The sequence below is a fragment of the Bombina bombina genome, chromosome 3, assembly GCF_027579735.1.
Source record: "Bombina bombina isolate aBomBom1 chromosome 3, aBomBom1.pri, whole genome shotgun sequence".
Classification (NCBI taxonomy): Eukaryota; Metazoa; Chordata; class Amphibia; order Anura; family Bombinatoridae; genus Bombina; species Bombina bombina.
The window spans coordinates 1,203,537,779-1,203,556,142 of NC_069501.1; the positions used below are offsets into that span (position 1 = coordinate 1,203,537,779).

Genomic DNA, 18,364 nt, shown 5'->3' on the forward strand with positions numbered 1-18,364 from the left:
TGTGCCTGAACACAGTGTTATTTAAGAATTAGCACGTTACAATGCTAAATACAAGACAATAGATAAACAGTCAGTCATGTGATCAGGGGGCTGGAAGAAGGTTCTTAGATACAAGGTAATCAGAGGTAAAAAGTATATTAATATAACGGTGTTGGTTATGCAAAACTGGGGAATGGGTAATTAAGGGATTATCTATCTTTTAAAACAATAACAATTCTATGGTAGACTGTCCCTTTAATGGAAGTGGCCAAGGTTGGCAACTGGACATCCGAACAAGATCCGCATACCAAAACCTGTGAGGACATGCTGGGGCCACCAGCAGCACAAACGATTGCTCCATGATGATTTTGGAGATCACTCTTGGAAGAAGAACTAGAGACGGGAAAATATAAGCAGGTTGATAACACCAAGGAAGTGTCAATGCATCCACTGCTTCCGCCTGAGGATCCCTGGACCTGGACAGGTACCTGGGAAGTTTTTTGTATAGATGAGATGCCATCAGATCTATTTCTGTAAGCCCCCACATCTGAACAATTTGAGAAAACATATCTGGGTGGAGAGACCATTCTCCCGGATGTAAAGTCTGATGACTGCGGTAATCTGCTTCCCAATTGTCTATACCTGGGATATGAACCGCAGAAATTAGACAGGAGCTGGATTCCGCCCAAACAAGTATCCGAGAGGCCCCTAAAATTATACGATGGTGATCTAACCACCAAGTCAGAGAAAGTCGAACATTGGGATTTAAGGATATTAATTGTGATATCCTTGTATAATCCCTGTACCATTGGTTCAGCATACAAAGCTGGAGAGGTCTCATATGAAAACGAGCAAAGGGGATTGCGTCCGATGCTGCAGTCATGAGACCTAAAACTTCCATGCACATAGCTACTGAAGAGAATGACTGAGACTGAAGGTTCCGACAGGCTGCAACCAATTTCAAATGTCTCTTGTCTGTTAGAGACAAAGTCATGGACAATGAATCTATCTGGAAACCTAGAAAGGTTACCTTTGTCTGAGGAATCAAATAACTTTTTGGTAAATTGATCCTCCAACCATGTCTTCGAAGAAACAACACTAGTTGATTTGTGTGAGATTCTGCAGAACATAAAGACTGAGCAAGTACCAAGATATTGTCTAAATAAGGAAATACTGCGATACCCAGCTGTCTGATTACAGAGAGTAGGGCACCTAGAACCTTTGAAAAGATTCTTGGAGCTGTCGCTAGGCCAAAAGGAAGAGCAACAAATTGGTAATGCTTGTCTAGAAAAGAGAATCTCAGGAACCGATAGTGATCTGGATGAATCAGAATATGAAGATATGCATCCTGTAAGTCTATTGTGGACATATAATGCCCTTGCTGAACAAAACGCAGAATAGTCCTTATAGTCACCATTTTTAAAGTTGGTACACTTACATATCGATTGAAAATCTTTAGATCCAAAACTGGTCTGAATGAATTTTCTTTCTTTGGGACAATGAAAAGATTTGAATAAAATCCCAAACTCCGTTCCTGAAATGGAACTGGCATGATTACCCCTGATAACTACAGGTCTGAAACACACTTCAGGAAAGCCTAAGACTTTACTGTGTTTGCTGGAATGCGTGAGAGAAAAAATAATCTCCTCACAAGCGGTCTTACTCTGAATCCTATTCTGTACCCCTGGGAGACAATACTCTGGATCAATTCAGTCCAAAATCATTGGATTCAAACATCTTTGAAAAATTTTAATCTGCCCCCTACTAGCTGAGCTGGAATGAGGGCCGCACCTTCATGCGGACTTGGGGGCTGGTTTTGATCTCTTAAATGGCTTGGATTTATTCCAATTTGAAGAAGGCTTCCAATTGGAAGCAGATTCCTTAGGGGAAGGATTAAGTTTCTGTTCCTTATTTTGTCGAAAAGGAACGAAAACGGTTAGAAGCTTTAGATTTACCCGTAGATCTTTAATCCCGAGGCAAAAAAACTCCCATCCCCCCCAGTGACAGTTGAAATGATTGAATTCAACTGAGAACCAAATTTATTACCTTGGAAAGAAAGATAGCAATCTGGACTTAGAAGTCATATCAGCATTCCAAGATTTGAGCCACAAAGCTCTTCTAGCTAAAATAGCTAAAGACATAGATTTAACATCAATTTTGATATAAAAAATGGCATCACAAATGAAATTATTAGCATGTTTAAACAACTTAACAATGCTAGACAAATCATGATCCGATACTTTTTGCGCTAAAGTTTCCAACCAAAAAGTTGAAGCAGCTGCAACATCAGCCAAAGAAATTGCAGGCCTAAGAAGATGACCTGAATATAAATAAGCCTTCCTTAGATAAGATTCAAGTTTCCTTTAAAAGAAGTATCTTCCGTAGGAATAGTAGTACGCTTAGCAAGAGTAGAGATAGCCCCATCAACTTTAGAGATCTTTTCCCAAAACTACAATCTAACTGCTGGCAAAGGATACAATATTTTAAACCTTGAAGAAGGAATAAAAGTACCACCAGGCCTATTCCATTCTTTAGCAATATCAGAAATAGCATCAGGAACTGGAAAAACCTCTGGAATAACCACAGGAGGTTTATAAACAGAATTTAAACGTTTACTAATTTTAATACCAAAAGGACTAGTTTCCTCCATATCTAATGTAATCAACACTTCTTTTAACAAAGAACAAATATACTCCATTTTAAATAAGAGGATTTGTCAGTGTCAATATCGGAGGCAGGATCTTCTGAATCAGATAGATCCTCGTCAGAAAAGGATAATTCAGTATGTTGCTGGTCATTTGAAATTTCATCAACCTTATGAGAAGTTTTAGAAGACATTTTACGTTTATTAGAAGGTGGGATGGCAGACAAAGTCTTCTGAATAGAATCAGCAATAAATTCTATTAAATTCACAGGTATATCTTGTGCATTAGATGTTGAGGGAACAGCAACAGGTAATGAACTACTACTGATAGATACATTCTCTGCATGTAAACGTTTAGCATGACAACTATTACAAACCACAGCTGGAGGTATAACCCCCACAAGTTTACAACAAATGCACTTAGCTTTGGTGGAACTTATCATGCAGCAGGGATCCATCAGTGATTTCTGAGACAGGATCAGATTGAGACATCTTGCAAATGTAAGAGAAAAACAACAACAACATATAAAGCAAAATTATCAATTTCCTTATATGGTAGTTTCAGGAATGGGAAAAAATGCAAACAGCATAGCACTCTGACATAGAAAAAAGGGAGGAGGCAAATAGAAATGGGGCCTTAAATAAAGAAAATATTTGGCGCCAAGTATGACGCACAACAAACAGAAAAATATTTTTTTGGCGCCAAAAACGACACACTCGCGTCATAGATGACGCAAAGGACTCTGCATCAACAAAGATGCCGGAAATGACGAATTTGCGTCAATGAACGTAACTTTGCGCCAAAAAATCTTGCGCCAAGAATGACGCAATAAACTCAGGCATTTTGCGCCCTTGCGAGCCTAATTCTGCCCGCAAATTTAAAAGATTTTTTTTTCCCCCATAAAAAAAGCATTTCCCAGATATGAAACTGCAGTCTGCAAAAGGAAATATACTGAAAACCTGAATCATGGCAAATATAAGTACAAAACATATATTTAGAACTTTATATAAATACATAAAGTGCCAAACCATCGCTGAGAGTAATGAAAACATACTTACCAAAAAAGACACCCATCCACATATAGCAGATAGCCAATCCAGTACTGAAACAGTTATCAGTAGAGGTAATGAAATATGAGAGTATATCGTCGATCTGAAAAGGGAGGTAGGAGATGAATCTCTACGACCGATAACAGAGAACCTATGAAATAGATCCCCGTGAGGAAAACCATTGCATTCAATAGGTGATACTCCCTTCACATCCCTCTGACATTCACTGTACACAGAGGAATCGGGCTTCAAAAAGCTGAGAAGCGCATAACGTAGAAATCTTAGCACAAACTTACTTCACCACCTCCATAGGAGGCAAAGTTTGTAAAACTGAATTGTGGGTGTGGGGTGTATTCATAGGCATTTTGAGGTTTGGGAAACTGCCCCTCCTGGTAGGATTGTATATCCCATACGTCACTAGCTCATGTACTCTTGCCAATTACATGAAAGAAATATGTAATACCAACACGGTATAAAAAACAAACACACACCTTTTAGAAGCCAAACAGGAAAAAAAGTTTTTATTTAAAAACCACTTCCTCACACCTCCATACCTCAGGCTAAGCTGAGGAGTCTTACTGCACCGGGACCGGAATTTGCCACTAGAAAACAGCAAGGACTTTGTTTCAGATCTGCTGTCACAGTAGGCTGTCAGACTTGGAAAGCTAAGCGTTTAAACAGAAGCCGGCACAGAGATATGAGACAAGATCGCAAGATGTCTAACTCACTCCGCTCCACATAAACTGAAGAGAGGCTGGACACGCGATCGGACAAAAAAAAAAAAAAGTCACTGTAAAAGCGTGCATTTCTGTCCGACCTGAAGTAAAAACTTAAGTACTCCACTCTACATCAGACTATAAACAATAAAGAATGAGTCCTTGACTCTTTACAACCTATGCTATAATGAATACTAGTCACAAATTAACCTTTCAGCCAATCTCATAAAAATTAAGGGCAAAAAAATGTAACCCCTTAATGTATCACATATGCCGGTGCCTGCCTAACTGCCCAACTGTGAACTTAACTATAAAGGTCAAAACTTGTCCCAGGAATTGATCCACTAGAGGAGTAACCCTCCAAAGTGCTGTCCCTCAGTACCTAAAAGGCAAAGGCACTTACCTGTGGATCCAGCTGCTGGGCAGGAACAGCTTCCTAGGTGTGATAGACACTCCACTCTATCAGGGACCTAAAGAAAAAGAATGAACAGAGTAACCAACCCTGGCTTTCTATAAAGGGGTAGTACTAGCAATAATGTTAGAAATAAAGCAAACATTACGTTGCCACTTTCTAACTACTAATAGCCACCATTACTCTTACTAAAGAGATTGACATGGACACAGCTTAGCCCCAATCCTTGCTTGCAGGGAAAAGTACCAATAAAAGGATTAAATATCTTCAGGCACCATCTTCGCACCTCCATTGACAGACGCAAAGAGAATGACTGGGGATTATGGGTAAGGGAAGTGACACTTAACAGCTCTGCTGGGGTGCTCCTTGCCTCCTCCTGCTGGTCAGGAGTTGAATATCCCACTAGTAATGGGAATTAAGTTGTGGACTCTCCATGCTATGGGAAAGAAATAATTATATACAATTATAACAGCTACTAGCACACCATAAGGACAATAGATACAAATACACATAGCTCAGTGTTAAATTATTCTGATGTTTTAACTGCATTGCTAATAAAAAGCAGAACACATATTGTGGTATATAAGACCTAAAGTAAAATATTACAAGCAGTTTACAATAATAATTTGAAATGTTAAGTAAAATTATAAAGTTAGTGATTGAACGTACAGAAAGATTAAACAAAAAAGCAAAACACTGCATCATACCTTCTGCCAAAAGTCCATAGAAAATCTCATGTACCAAATATCACACTGGCTGTATTCAAACCTTCCCAGAATGGTCACATTGGACTCGCTTGGTTTGATCCTATCAATGTCATCTTCCATTTTACCAGGTTTCCAGCAGACTATAGCATTTTCACAAGACTACAAAAAGAAATGCAGTTTTTCAATAAATTGTTCTTGTGCATCAAGAACAAATAAAACGCGATTGTGGATAATTCTTACACCAAATGCTCATTTTTTAAAGGACAATAGAGTGAACTATAATTATGCAATTTAGTGGATTACTCTTAAAAAAGGGACAGTCTACTCCAAAATTGTTATTGTTTAAAAAGATAAAATACCCATTCCCCAGTTTTGCACAGCCAACATGGTAATATTAATATACTTTTTACCTCTGTGATTACCTTGTATCTAAGCCTCTGACAGCCACATTATCTCAGGGCTATTTATTTATTGACTTGCATTTTAGCCAATTAGTGCTGTGTCCTGAACAATGCCACAGGAGAGAGCAGAATGTTATCTATGTGGCACACATGAATTAGTGTCTTGTGACTAGCTAATAAAAAAGAATGTGATTAAGAGGCTGTCTGTAGTACCTTAAAAACAGGTAGCAATTTAGAGGTTTAACCCCTTAACGACCAAGGACGTACGCCACACGTCCTCAAAAAAAAAATATACAGTTAATGATCGAGGAAATGTGGTGTACGTCCTTGGTCTGGAAAGCAGCTGGAAGCGATCCTGCTCGCTTCCAGCTGCTTTCCGGTTATTGCAGTGATGCCTCGATATGGGGTCTGGAAAGCAGCTGGAAGCGATCCTGCTCGCTTCCAGCTGCTTTCCGGTTATTGCAGTGATGCCTCGATATCGAGGCATCCTGCAATAACCCCCCTTGGCTATCTGATGCAGAGAGAGCCACCGGACATCGGTGGCCGGTATCGTCGGTGGGTGGGAGCAACTCTGGGAGGCGGGTGGGCGGCCATCGATGTGCCGAGTGGAGGGGGCGGGACAGACGGGAGCGGAAGGGAACCGCTACACTGCAAAAAAAAAAAAAAAGTTAAAAAAAAAAAAAAAAAAACATTTAAAAAAATTCAATCATCATCTAAGGGTTCTGGAAGGGGTGGGGGGGAGCTACACTACAGAAAAGGGCAATAAAAAACAAAACATACTTTTTTTTACTAAACTGGGTACTGGCAGACAGCTGCCAGTACCCAAGATGGCGCCCATTAAGGCAGAGGGGGAGGGTTAGAAAGCTGTTTGGTGGGGGATCAGTGAGGTTGGGGGCTAAGGTGGGATCCTACACAGCAGCATATGTAAATATGCTTACATTTTTTGTATTTAATCGCATTTGGCGGTGAAATGGTGGCATGAAATATACCAAAATGGGCCTAGATCAATACTTTGGGATGTCTACTAAAAAAAAATATATACATGTCAATGGATATAGCGTTAATTTTGAAAAATAATGGTTTGGAAATAGCAAAGTCTACTTGTATTTATGGCCCTATAACTTACAAAAAAAGCAAAGCTGATGTAAACATTGGGTATTTCTAAACTAAGGACAACATTTAAAAACTATTTAGCATGGGTGTTTTTTGGTGGTTGTAGACGTGTAACAGATTTTGGGGGTCAAAGTTAGAAAAAGTGTGTTTTTTAATTTTTTTCCTCATTTTATAATTTTTTTTATAGTAAATTTTAAGATATGATGAAAATAATGGTATTTTTATAAAGTCCATTTAATGGCGATAAAAATGGTATATAATGTGTGGGTACAATAAATGAGTAAGAGGAAAATTACAGCAAAACACAAACACTGCAGAAATGTAAAAATAGCCTTGGTCCCAAATGGACAGAAAATGGAAAAGTGCTGTGGTCATTAAGGGGTTAAATGTAATAAAGTATATTAATATAACAATGTTGGTCTGTCAAAGCTGGGGAATGGGTAGTAAAGGAAATATCTTTTTAAAACAATATCTATTTTGGTGTAGACTGTCCCTTTAACAATAAAAAAAAGTTTTTGCTGAGACTGGATTCATAACTCATGGAGAACGAATATTAAGTAAAATAACCAATTAAAAGCAAAACAAAACAAAATTATACGTGTTCTCTTTGTTGCATCTAAGAGGGCATTTTAAAATGCAGTAGGAGTTTTGACACATATCAAGATTACTGTCCAATAAAGCAGCTGGAGTCCTGCTTGTCAGCTGATGAGAACTCAAACATTAAAGGGGCACAACAGTTAAAAAAAATAATTCGTAATTAATACAGAATGTCAAATTTTAAAAACACTTTCCAATTTATTTGCATTACTAGAATTTGCAGTTCCTACAAGGCATGTGCAAGAGTTTACATGCATATGAGTCTGTGATAGGCTGTCATATGATATAGAAGGTGGGGAAATGATAGAAAAGTGAAATTTGTCCAAAAAAAATAATAATCTACTGCACATTTAAAAATAGTATCACTGCATGTCTCATTATGCATTTGTTGATTGTACAATTCAACTGTATTTAACAGTCTTAAAGCCTATCTGCTCTTCCTGTTAGCTTCAAAATCAAAACATCTTTAAAGGGACAGTCTAGTTAAAGTTAAAGATTCATGATTTAGATAGGGCATGCAACTATCCAATTTACTTGTATCATCAATTTTGCTTTGTTCTCTTGTTACTCTTTTTAAAAGATAAACATATGTTGGCTCATATGCCAATTTCTTAGCCCTTGAAGGCCGCCTCTTATCTGAATGCATTTTGACAGTTTTTCACAACTAAGGGAGTTATCACCGATTGGCTTAAACGCAAGTCTGTCAAAAGAACCAAGATAAGGGGGCAGTCTGAAGAGGCTTAAATACAAGGTAATCACAAAAGGTAAAAAGTATATTAATAAATCTGTTTGTTATGCAAAACTGTGGAATGGGTAATAAAAAGATATTATCTATCTTTTTAAATAAAAATTCTGGTGTAGACTGTCCCTTTAACTCCAAGGAACACTAAACATTACATACACCTCCCTCTCATGGGTGCTGCCATTATATAACCTAGGTTACACAGCAGGTATCTAAAATAGAGTTGCTGCACATGTGCAAAAAAGGTCAGCACTGGAATGTAGTTAAAAATAGATTTTAACATGGCGACATTCATGACTAGAGGGAGGTGGGGAATAACTTCAGTAGTATTATAAAAATGTATTTAGGTGTTTAATTTCCCTTTAACCTTTTCTCCACATGAAAAACTAAAAATTAAACTGCAAAAATAAGCAATTTCTATATCTTGACCAATATCACTTGGTAACACCAATTGCACCCCTCCCCCGAGAGACATAGACAGAACTGCCCACTCCCCTGGTAACCTGTAAAAAGGTAAACCTTAAGCAACAACCCCTAACTCTTCAAAGAGAAGTCCAGCCAAAAAAAAGAGTATGAATTTCTAGTTATCTTGGCCCACCCTGGAAATACTTATCAGTTGAAACGAGTACCAATGCAGTATACATATGAAAAGATGGGTGGGAAACAAATCCAAATATAAGAATCTGTGGTCCTTGAGGGTTACCTTTATACAGGTAACCAGGAGAATGGGCAGTTCAGTCCACGTCTCTTGGGAGGTCAGGGAGGGCCAAGAGACTTAAAACATGTTTAACTAGTTCTATATCAAATATGCATAACCGATGTAAAAAGGTTTTCGTTCCACGTAAAGCAGACATATGCTTTCATTGGCAAGAGATCAAATAATTTTCATGTATAATCCCAATGCCACTAGTTATGGACCCCTTGATAAGTTGCACTGGTCAGTCCTACAAATAAAAACTATTTTAGACTGACATCTAACTGGTAAAAAAAACCCACCAAATTATTATTATTAAACCTAAAGCTTCTTCCTTTACATAATTGTACTCAATATTTCCGATATTATTAATTACTTCTATAACGCACATAGAACTAAAAGTCACACGTTTGGCATATTAATAAAACTACGCACCTTGGATAGTATCAAATCTCCTAGCCACCTTACACAATCAACATAATTCCTGTGAATGTCTCTTGTAGAAAAATCTGGAAAATGAATCTTTTGGGAAATAAACGGCCTGCATAAAACAAGAATTTAAATAAATAAATAAAAATAAATATAAAATATGTCTTGTTTCATTCGATAAAACGTGCAACAAAGCCCTCACTACATTTTACTTGCCCTTATCTCTCAAAAACTCAAGCATATTGGTACGCTAAAGACTAAATACACATTTGTGTGTTTGTTGACATTTAACAGTACCCCCTGTAATTTTAATCTTAAAAATTTCCATTGCCCCTGAAAAATTAGAGTCCTGTGTGTATGTAATGTATATATAAAATGTATTTAATACTGCGGTTATTTACATTTTTATGGGCTTTCTTTTTAATATTAGATCTGGGTGCAAAACCCTAGGTGTGCGTTTGCTAATAGATACATATAGTATACACACACACATATTTTAATATATATTTTAAATACCAGCAGATATTAAAGGGGCATGAACCCCATATTTTTCCCCCTTCATGCTTCAGAAAGAGCATTCAATTTTAAAAAGATTTCTAATTTACTTCAATTATCAAATTTTCTTTGTCCCCTTGATATCTTTTGTTGGAAGAGAAAAAAAAACAAAAAACTTAGGAGCGTGCACGTCTATATGGCAGCAAGAGCACTAGATGATAGCACAATTTCCTGCCATGCAGTGCTCCTGGCACCTACCTAGGTATCTCTTCAACAAAGAAAAACATAAGAAACAAAGCACATTTGATGGTAGTAGTAAATCGTATATGCTCTGTCTGAATCACAACATTTTTGGGGGGTTTCATATCCTGGATAAAATAAATTATTTCTCTTCACTGTTTATTCAATTTCTGTGCTAGCTTCTGAGAATCCCATTCTGAACACGATTACCTGTTTGTCTTACTGGGATTGTATTCGTAGGAATCTTTGATGGCAATCTTCATTCTTTTAGAGTTAATTCTCCAAAGTTTAAGGGAATGGTCCATGCCACATGACATTATTTTCTCACCCAGTAAGTCATAGTCCTTAATGCGGGAAGAAAACAAACCCCCAAGTGTAATAAGAGTCATTTAATACTATGTCAAACACTGTACGAGACAAAAGTGAAAGGATTACAAGTTGAGTCAACCAAAAAATGTGTTACCGGGGTAAAAATTACTATTAATACAGCATACATACATCTAGCAAAATTATCTTTATCCTTTTATTTTTTTATTTATAATTTACAATAACATTTACATTTTTAGACATTCTACACCTAAGAATTGGGAAAGGAATAGGCATGTAAATAATAAAAAAAAACTAAAAATATTCTCTAAAAAAAATTTACAAAGCACATTTCTATCAAATACTTGTATTAAAAGGAGACTGATGGAAAAATAAAATGCTCCTATTTGTTATTTTAAAAACAAGTGCAACTTGCAAACCCCTCAAAAAGGGATTAAATATACAGCTTAAGTTTCAATCAGAGCTACAGAACATTGTGGGTCCTCAGCAGGATACACCCCGTGAGCCAATCAGGAATAGCATATGCATGTGTTAGCCCATAACTAAAGGGAATGTGACTTTAGTTATGTGTTTAACCACTGTAGGGGGCTGAGGTTAAAAGCAATGTTAAAACATAATGCAAGCACTGTTTAAAAAGGGACAGTCTAGACCCCATACTTATTCTTTATTACTTGCAACATACCATACAAGCATCTTGCAACAGATTCCACATCTATAAGCTCGTAAGTACACAAAACTTTTAAACGTTCATTTGTTAGCAGCCAAAAATGTCCGGCAAGCTCGGCCCAGAGCTTTCTTCTTGTAAGACAGGTCAGCAGCACATGTTTAATATTTTTTAGTTAGCTATTTCAAATTGCACATGCACAAATCAACATGAGTGATTAGGAAAAATTAAAGAGTCTTTAGTGATTGGAGAAACTTAAAGGGACAGTACACTAAAATCGTTTTTATATTAAATGTATTTTCAATAACTTGTTATACCAGCTGCAGGGTATAAAAATGTATGAGAAATTGCATTTTCAGGTTTGTGTATATGAAGTAGCTAGTTTTGCGCTTTTAAACCACAGCCTATTACGTGTTGAGCCTCAGGTAATATATTTCATTATGTTATCACTTTGTGTACACACACACTTGCTTCCTTATCTTATATTTGTCTGGAAACCTAAAGCTCAATCCATAGAGAGAACAATGGAAAATTATTTTATTACTTAACTATCCCCACTGTAAATTGAATTTCTTTTGCTGGCTGTGTTTACTAGGCTATTCAATAGCCGAGTCTCCAGTATCAAAACTTTCAGTATAGGTTGGGAAACCAGAAAGCTAAATCAGATATTTCAAAGGCCAAAACAGGGGTAAAGAAGCTACTTAACAATTTAATACACCCCAGTAGGTAAAATGGATCATTGAGAACAATTTAAATGGGGGGAAATATACATGCAGTAGATGGGTGAAGCTTGGCAGTCAACTTGGCCTCCTAACAAACAATGAATATTTAAACGTATCATGTACTTCTCACATGTTTATAGATGTGGACCAGTACCAGGATGCCTTTCTGGTATGCAACAATAAGTAATCAAAATGATATATTGGGTCTAGACTGATCCTTTAAATATCAAGAGTGCTGATCACATGTATGTGTTTAAAGAAGGAGTGTACATACTGCACTTAACACTTCATCTCTGTGCCCTTCCACACCTCCAAATATAGCAACGAGGGTGTCTGTCTGGATATTCCACAGTCTCAGTGCATGATCTGGGAACAACACAAGAAATCTCTTTGGAATAAGATGTTATATAAGTACACAGGACAAACTATTTTCAAGTGATGTAGAGTGCTGAAGGGGGAAAAAAAAAGAGAGAAAACGAATAAAGCAGTATTAGATTTAATATTGGGTTCCTTTAAAGCAATATAAACAGAAGGAACAGATGCAGTTCAAGTGCATGCAATATGGAGACAAAGTAGGCAGAGCAGACATTGGTATAAAACCTAGGCACTACAGACGACACACAGTGCAACCAGCCCTCATTACAATAGTGAGTTTGGGAGTGTTTGTCTTTAGAAAGCCCTACTCTGCTATAAAGGTGGCAAAATATAGCCCCATTCTGCAGTCTCAGCTAAAACTATGTAGAGGGTACTGCAGCACCAAATGTGTCCAACAATTTATCATTTCAACAGATTGTTTGGACTGCATTGCGAGTTTGGCCTTGACAAAATAGTTTGGGACATCCATATAAAGTAGAAGAGCCAATGAAGTATAATGAAACCCCCCCAAAAATAGGACACACAACTAAAATTTAAGCGGCATTCCTAGAATAATTATTTTGAAGCTTTTATTAATGTCTCTTAATAGCAAAAAAACTTGCAATAAATGTTAATGAGCTCTGGAAATAGAACTTAAAGTGATTGTAAAGTTTAATGAATTACTGCCCAGTATCTAAAAATAATCTTTAAAACAGGGGCACTTTTGAGTTATGTTAAACATAACGCCATTGCTCTGCACGCATCTCCTACTGTATTTAGCATATCGATGACAAATCCAGCTTCCTCCAATCGGTGCGTGCACCCTTTGGCGTCAAGCTCGTGGGGCACGCAACGAATGGAGGACGCTAGATTTGTCATCGATATGCTAAATACAGTAGAAGGCGCGGGGGCGGAGGAACAGCTGAATGTTTAACATAATGCAAAGGTAAATATTTTAAAAAATAAGTGTCTGTAAAATTTAATGAATTAAAAAGCCCCTGTTTTAAATATTTCTAGATACTTGGCAGCAATTCATTAAACTTTACAATCACATTAAGGCTATCTTGTATGTCCACAGCATTTATTCAGTTTCGTTACGTAGCCAAGTACAGGTTCATTAGATTGTAAACATAAGTCACAAAGCCTGGTTTTTTTAAGTGATCAATGTATTCTGCATAGCTATTACAGCACAGATATTAAAGGGACATTCATTTATATTACCATCACAAAATGTTTAAATTGTATATATAATAAAAACTCTGCAATATACTTTCATTTTGTCTCATTTTACTGTATTTCTATTCTGAAATTGTGAGCTTTTCAGTTCCTGTTGGAAACTGAAGTACAAAACACTGTTATACTCCACACAACCATTGGCTGCACACTAATTACCTAATTATAACTGTCTCTAACTGGTCACAGCAAAAAAAGGTAACCTAAGTTACAGCTCACATTGTTTTATAGACACTAGAACTTTACACTTATTCTATCAATATTTAAATAGCTAATGGAACTACAAAAATACATCTACATGTTATTCTCAGACTAATCTTATATGAATGCATCATTCTATCTTAGTGTTTATTTAGTGTTTAATAGCCCTCTAAGAGAAACTGTGAGACAAGTGAAAGACGAGAAAAAATGTACAATCGGTAGGCATCTCAGAATAAATACGTTGTAGAGTAAATGTACCCACACAGTTGGGGTATCCTATAGAAAAACATGGAATTCAAAAATAAGCAAACTTCAGTGTGCAAAGTTATGCTAGCACTACTCTCTAGGACAGTGCCTGCCTGCTACACATATCACATGGTTGACACGTGATTGATACCTAGGGGTCACAGATCATCTTAACCTATTGGTGCAGCTCAGTGGGAACTGAAACTATTCCAATTGGTGGCTTTGGCGGCACATTGGCTCCTGACTGCACGTGTAGTCTCCTTAATTGGCTCGGGACTGCATGTGTAGTCAGTGAGTGGGACAGCAGTGTGTTTGCAGAATGGGCAGTAGTCAATCGGACTCACCGAGCTCTGAGGACGGCAGCTTAAATGCTGAGCTGAAGTCAGAAGTCAGTGGGGTTTTTTTTGCAGCTAACTCCCAGTAGTGCATGGCTGCTCCTGCTCTTGATATATGGATAGGAAGTGGAAGCTTAAAAATGCTTGATGATGAAATGTGTCTTTATCTAATATTCCACCAAATATTCAGAAATTGTGTTCATCCCATCAACCTCATACATCCCATTAAAATAGTAAGTAGCTATTGGTGTAGTTATTATAAACTTTTTTAAATTATTGAACATACTTACAAACTGTTACTTGTAAATACATTTAATTATTATATAATTTATGTATGTGTCCGTATCTCTTAAAACAAGTTAGTTTAACCTCTTTGCTAGTACAACTGATTTACTGTGTCACAAAATGATGTAGGTCTAAAAAGTGTGTCGCCAAGATGAAAAGTTTGGAAAGCTCTGCTCTAGGATGTATTCAGAGACTGTGTGAGAGCTGCTACAGTGCAGTTAGACATTTATATTTAATGTTTTTCAAAGTAATAAAAAAGGTTAAGATTGGCTTATAATCGTCAATAACATTACAGCTTCAACAAGATGCAGTGTTCTCCCAAGAACCTTGTTAACAGGTGCACCACCCATCCGATTCTAACCACCCGGTTAAAATTGTAGCCAATATTAAAGAGACAGTCTACTCCAGAATTGTTATTGTTTAAAAAAAAAAAAAAAAAAAAAAAAAAAAAAAAAAGATAGATAATCCCTTTATTACCCATTCCCCAGTTTTGCATAACCAACACGGTTAAATTAATATACTTTTTACTGCTGTGATTATCTTAACTAAGCCTCTGCAGACTGCCCCCTTATTTCAGTTTTTTGACAGACTTGCATTTTAGCCAATCAGTACCCTCTCATAAGTAACTCCATGGGGGTGAGCACAATGCTATCTATATGGCACATGAACTAACCATCTAGCTGCGAAAAACTGTCAAATTGATTGAGATAAAAGACGGCCTTCAAAGGCTTAGAAATAGCATATGAGCGTATCTAGGTTTAGCTGTCAACTAAGAATACCAAGAGAACAAAGCAAATTTGATTATAAAAGTGAATCGGAAAGTTGTTTAAAATTGCATGCCCAATCTAAATCCTGCAAGTTTAATTTTAACTAGACTGTCCCTTTAAGGTAAAATTAGCCAATATTAAAAATTGTCAATGTTTATTGTGTTTTGGGTATTAGAATGTTATAATATTAGAAAGTATTACCCCCCCCCCCCCCGGCTACTTCATAATGCCACCTGGCTTGCAAAATATAGTACTACGGCATATCTTCGTGATTTTGTAGAAACACATACCTTTGCTAACAGATAAGAGAAGATTTGGGTCCCTTGGATGAAACTTGAGCTCATTTATGGCATTACCGTGGCCGACATAGTGCTGTAAATAGATTGCAGTTAGCATTTATTTATTAAATTGTTTCTGACCTAAAAGCTAAATACACAAACACCATCACACCAGAAATAATGCATTCTCTTCTTTTGATAATAAACATTATATACATTCAAAGGGACATTGTGATTCATATTCTATCATGTTTATGAAGGAGCTGCAAAAAGTTTTGATTGAAGTATAGACTGGTTAATTGTTAACAGAAAAAAGCAGGAAAAACATAGTGAACCTATATTTATTCATTATAATTTATTTAAAGAGACAAGTGACAAAGCTCAACAAGTGGAACATTTTCTGGAAAAACAATTGACATGCCATTTTTTTTTTAAATAAAGGAATTCAACCGCACTTAATAAAACACCTTTATTCCAAATCCAGGATTATAACGTGTTCCAATGTTAACTACTTTAAGTCTGTCACTCTCTTGCAAGCACACAGCTAGATTTAAAGCAACATGGAATAGGTAGTTACAGCATTTGACCAATGGTGATAAGTCCACGACCACATCAAAGTCTCTTCCCTCCTTGGGCCCCTAACCTACAGCCACATAATGCATGCCATTTTGCTTTTAATCCAGCTGTGTGCTTGCAAGACAGCGCAAGGCTGTGCGTGTGTGCCTTCAACCAAAGATACAAACAGGCCCTTCGTAATTTCCTAAAACACGGAAATGCCCGTGTCAACATTGTATCTCAACGTGTTTAGTTGAAGGCATGGATTGTGTGGCTGTAAGTTAGGGAACCAGGGAAGAAAAGACCTTGACGTGGTCCGGGGCCTATCACCATTTGAGTTTTGTAAAATGTAGGTTTACCATAGATGTAGGCAGCTCTAGGGCAAAGCTATATTTCATGTGCACACAGTCATTGTCTTTAAATAGCAATTACTGCAGAGCTTTGGTGGATGTGCTCTGCTGTAACTATTTGAGACAGGCAGTATAACATCTTACTATCACCTACTGACAATTAATGTAATACTTTAATCACAGTATTAAGTAGAGTAGACCACCTATAAATGTATATGAAATATATTGCTCGTTTGTTATACATTGGGGAGTTTACTGTCCCTTTAGCAATCTTTATCATGCAATAAGAATAAGATTAATGTTTAAAATAGTGCTTTTTTATAAGCAGGTTAGACATTTTTAGAGTTTGACATCTCTTATTTTACATATGAAATACTACACAAAAGAACATACTAACCTTAATGCACTGCATAGTAATAGGATTAATTATCCTAATGATTCCTCTGGACCCAGCCACAGCAAGGAGAGGGTGACTTGTGTTACTATCAAATGTCCATGCACAGGTATAAAAGTTCTCATCTGCCTAAAGAGTGGGAATTAAGGACCAATGTACTTTTGTTTTTTGTTAATATAAAACACTAATACTTTCACAACCTATGCTGTGGAAAGTAAGATATAGTCCTTCGCTAGTTTTCAATGTTATGCAACCTGGAGTACAGAATCTCAGGCCTTTACCTAGTAATGCAGTTATTTTATATTTGTAATTTATGCAATACTCAAACCCACTGATACGACACTGCTATGTACTGCTTTACAGATCACTTAAATTATCTTTATCAGTTACTTAAAGGATACATCAGCATCAACATAGGATTGCAGCAGTCTGATTTCTCCTTGTGAGTGACATTCATATAGCGTAACCTGGAAGACAAACATTTTAAAATTGAATCTTACTTAGCATAATTTTAACAGAATCCCCCTAACCCCCACTATATTTCTGTAGTGTAGGGGTCCTTCCTCAGGAGAAGTGGTTTTAGTTCTTTATTATTATCATCATCATTCACAAATATTCAATTATCAAACAAAAACAAAACAAAAAAAGGAATCCAGCACACCTGGTCACTTTATAGTATCTTTGCTATAGTGCCCATAAAAGGTTACCAGTCCTGCCAGGTTTTTATTTCATATTATTGCATCTGATGAGTTTTAAATAACTTCCTATGCCAAATCACAAGCCTGCTATCTCCTATCAGGTTCCAAGGGTAAAATCATCATCATGTATTTGTATAGCACTGCAATATTCCATAGCACTGGCTGGAGAACGTATGAGATGTACAAAGTATTACAGATTTATTATAGTGCTGATTTGGTTGAAGAGTCAAAATATGCCGTAACTAATAATCACATAGGAAACCAACACTAGAATATGGACTATAAATGTAGTTATTTGAAACCAACCTTTTCAGCTTGAAAATAAAAAAAATGTGACAAGCGTGGGCTAGTAGCAGCATCACTTGTTCTGAAACCTCTAAACCACAGAGATTCAGCCCTTGCACTCTGCCGTTAGGTATTGTTTCACCAATATAAAAAGATTTTTAACAGAACTTTATACAGATAAAACCATGTTGCATCCTAATGTAGCCATGTATAAAGTTGAACACTTGTATCTCTAATAATAAAAGTGATAGTAAAGTCAAAAATAAACTTCCACGATTTTTATAGAATATGCAATTATAATCAACTTTAAAATTTACTTTCATTACCAAATTTGCTTTGTTCTCATGGTATCCCTTATTTAAAAGCATACCTATGAAGGCTCGGGAGCAAAAACACACTACTAAGACTTAGCTGGTGATTGGTGGCTGCACATATATGCCTCGTCATTGGC

General features: G+C 36.7%; 1 protein-coding gene across 1 annotated transcript in view; it reads right to left on the minus strand.

The window, feature by feature from the left end:
* Nucleotides 1-18,364, minus strand: part of EED (embryonic ectoderm development) — a 52,239-nt gene that overhangs the window by 17,831 nt on the left and 16,044 nt on the right. The window contains exons 4-10 of the mRNA XM_053708647.1: nucleotides 17,332-17,397; nucleotides 16,934-17,059; nucleotides 15,644-15,725; nucleotides 12,207-12,298; nucleotides 10,430-10,563; nucleotides 9,491-9,596; nucleotides 5,509-5,667 (exon numbers count right to left, since the gene is read on the minus strand). Of these exons, the coding sequence (XP_053564622.1) occupies nucleotides 5,509-5,667; nucleotides 9,491-9,596; nucleotides 10,430-10,563; nucleotides 12,207-12,298; nucleotides 15,644-15,725; nucleotides 16,934-17,059; nucleotides 17,332-17,397 (765 nt within the window). The remainder of the gene's footprint in view (nucleotides 1-5,508; nucleotides 5,668-9,490; nucleotides 9,597-10,429; nucleotides 10,564-12,206; nucleotides 12,299-15,643; nucleotides 15,726-16,933; nucleotides 17,060-17,331; nucleotides 17,398-18,364) is intronic.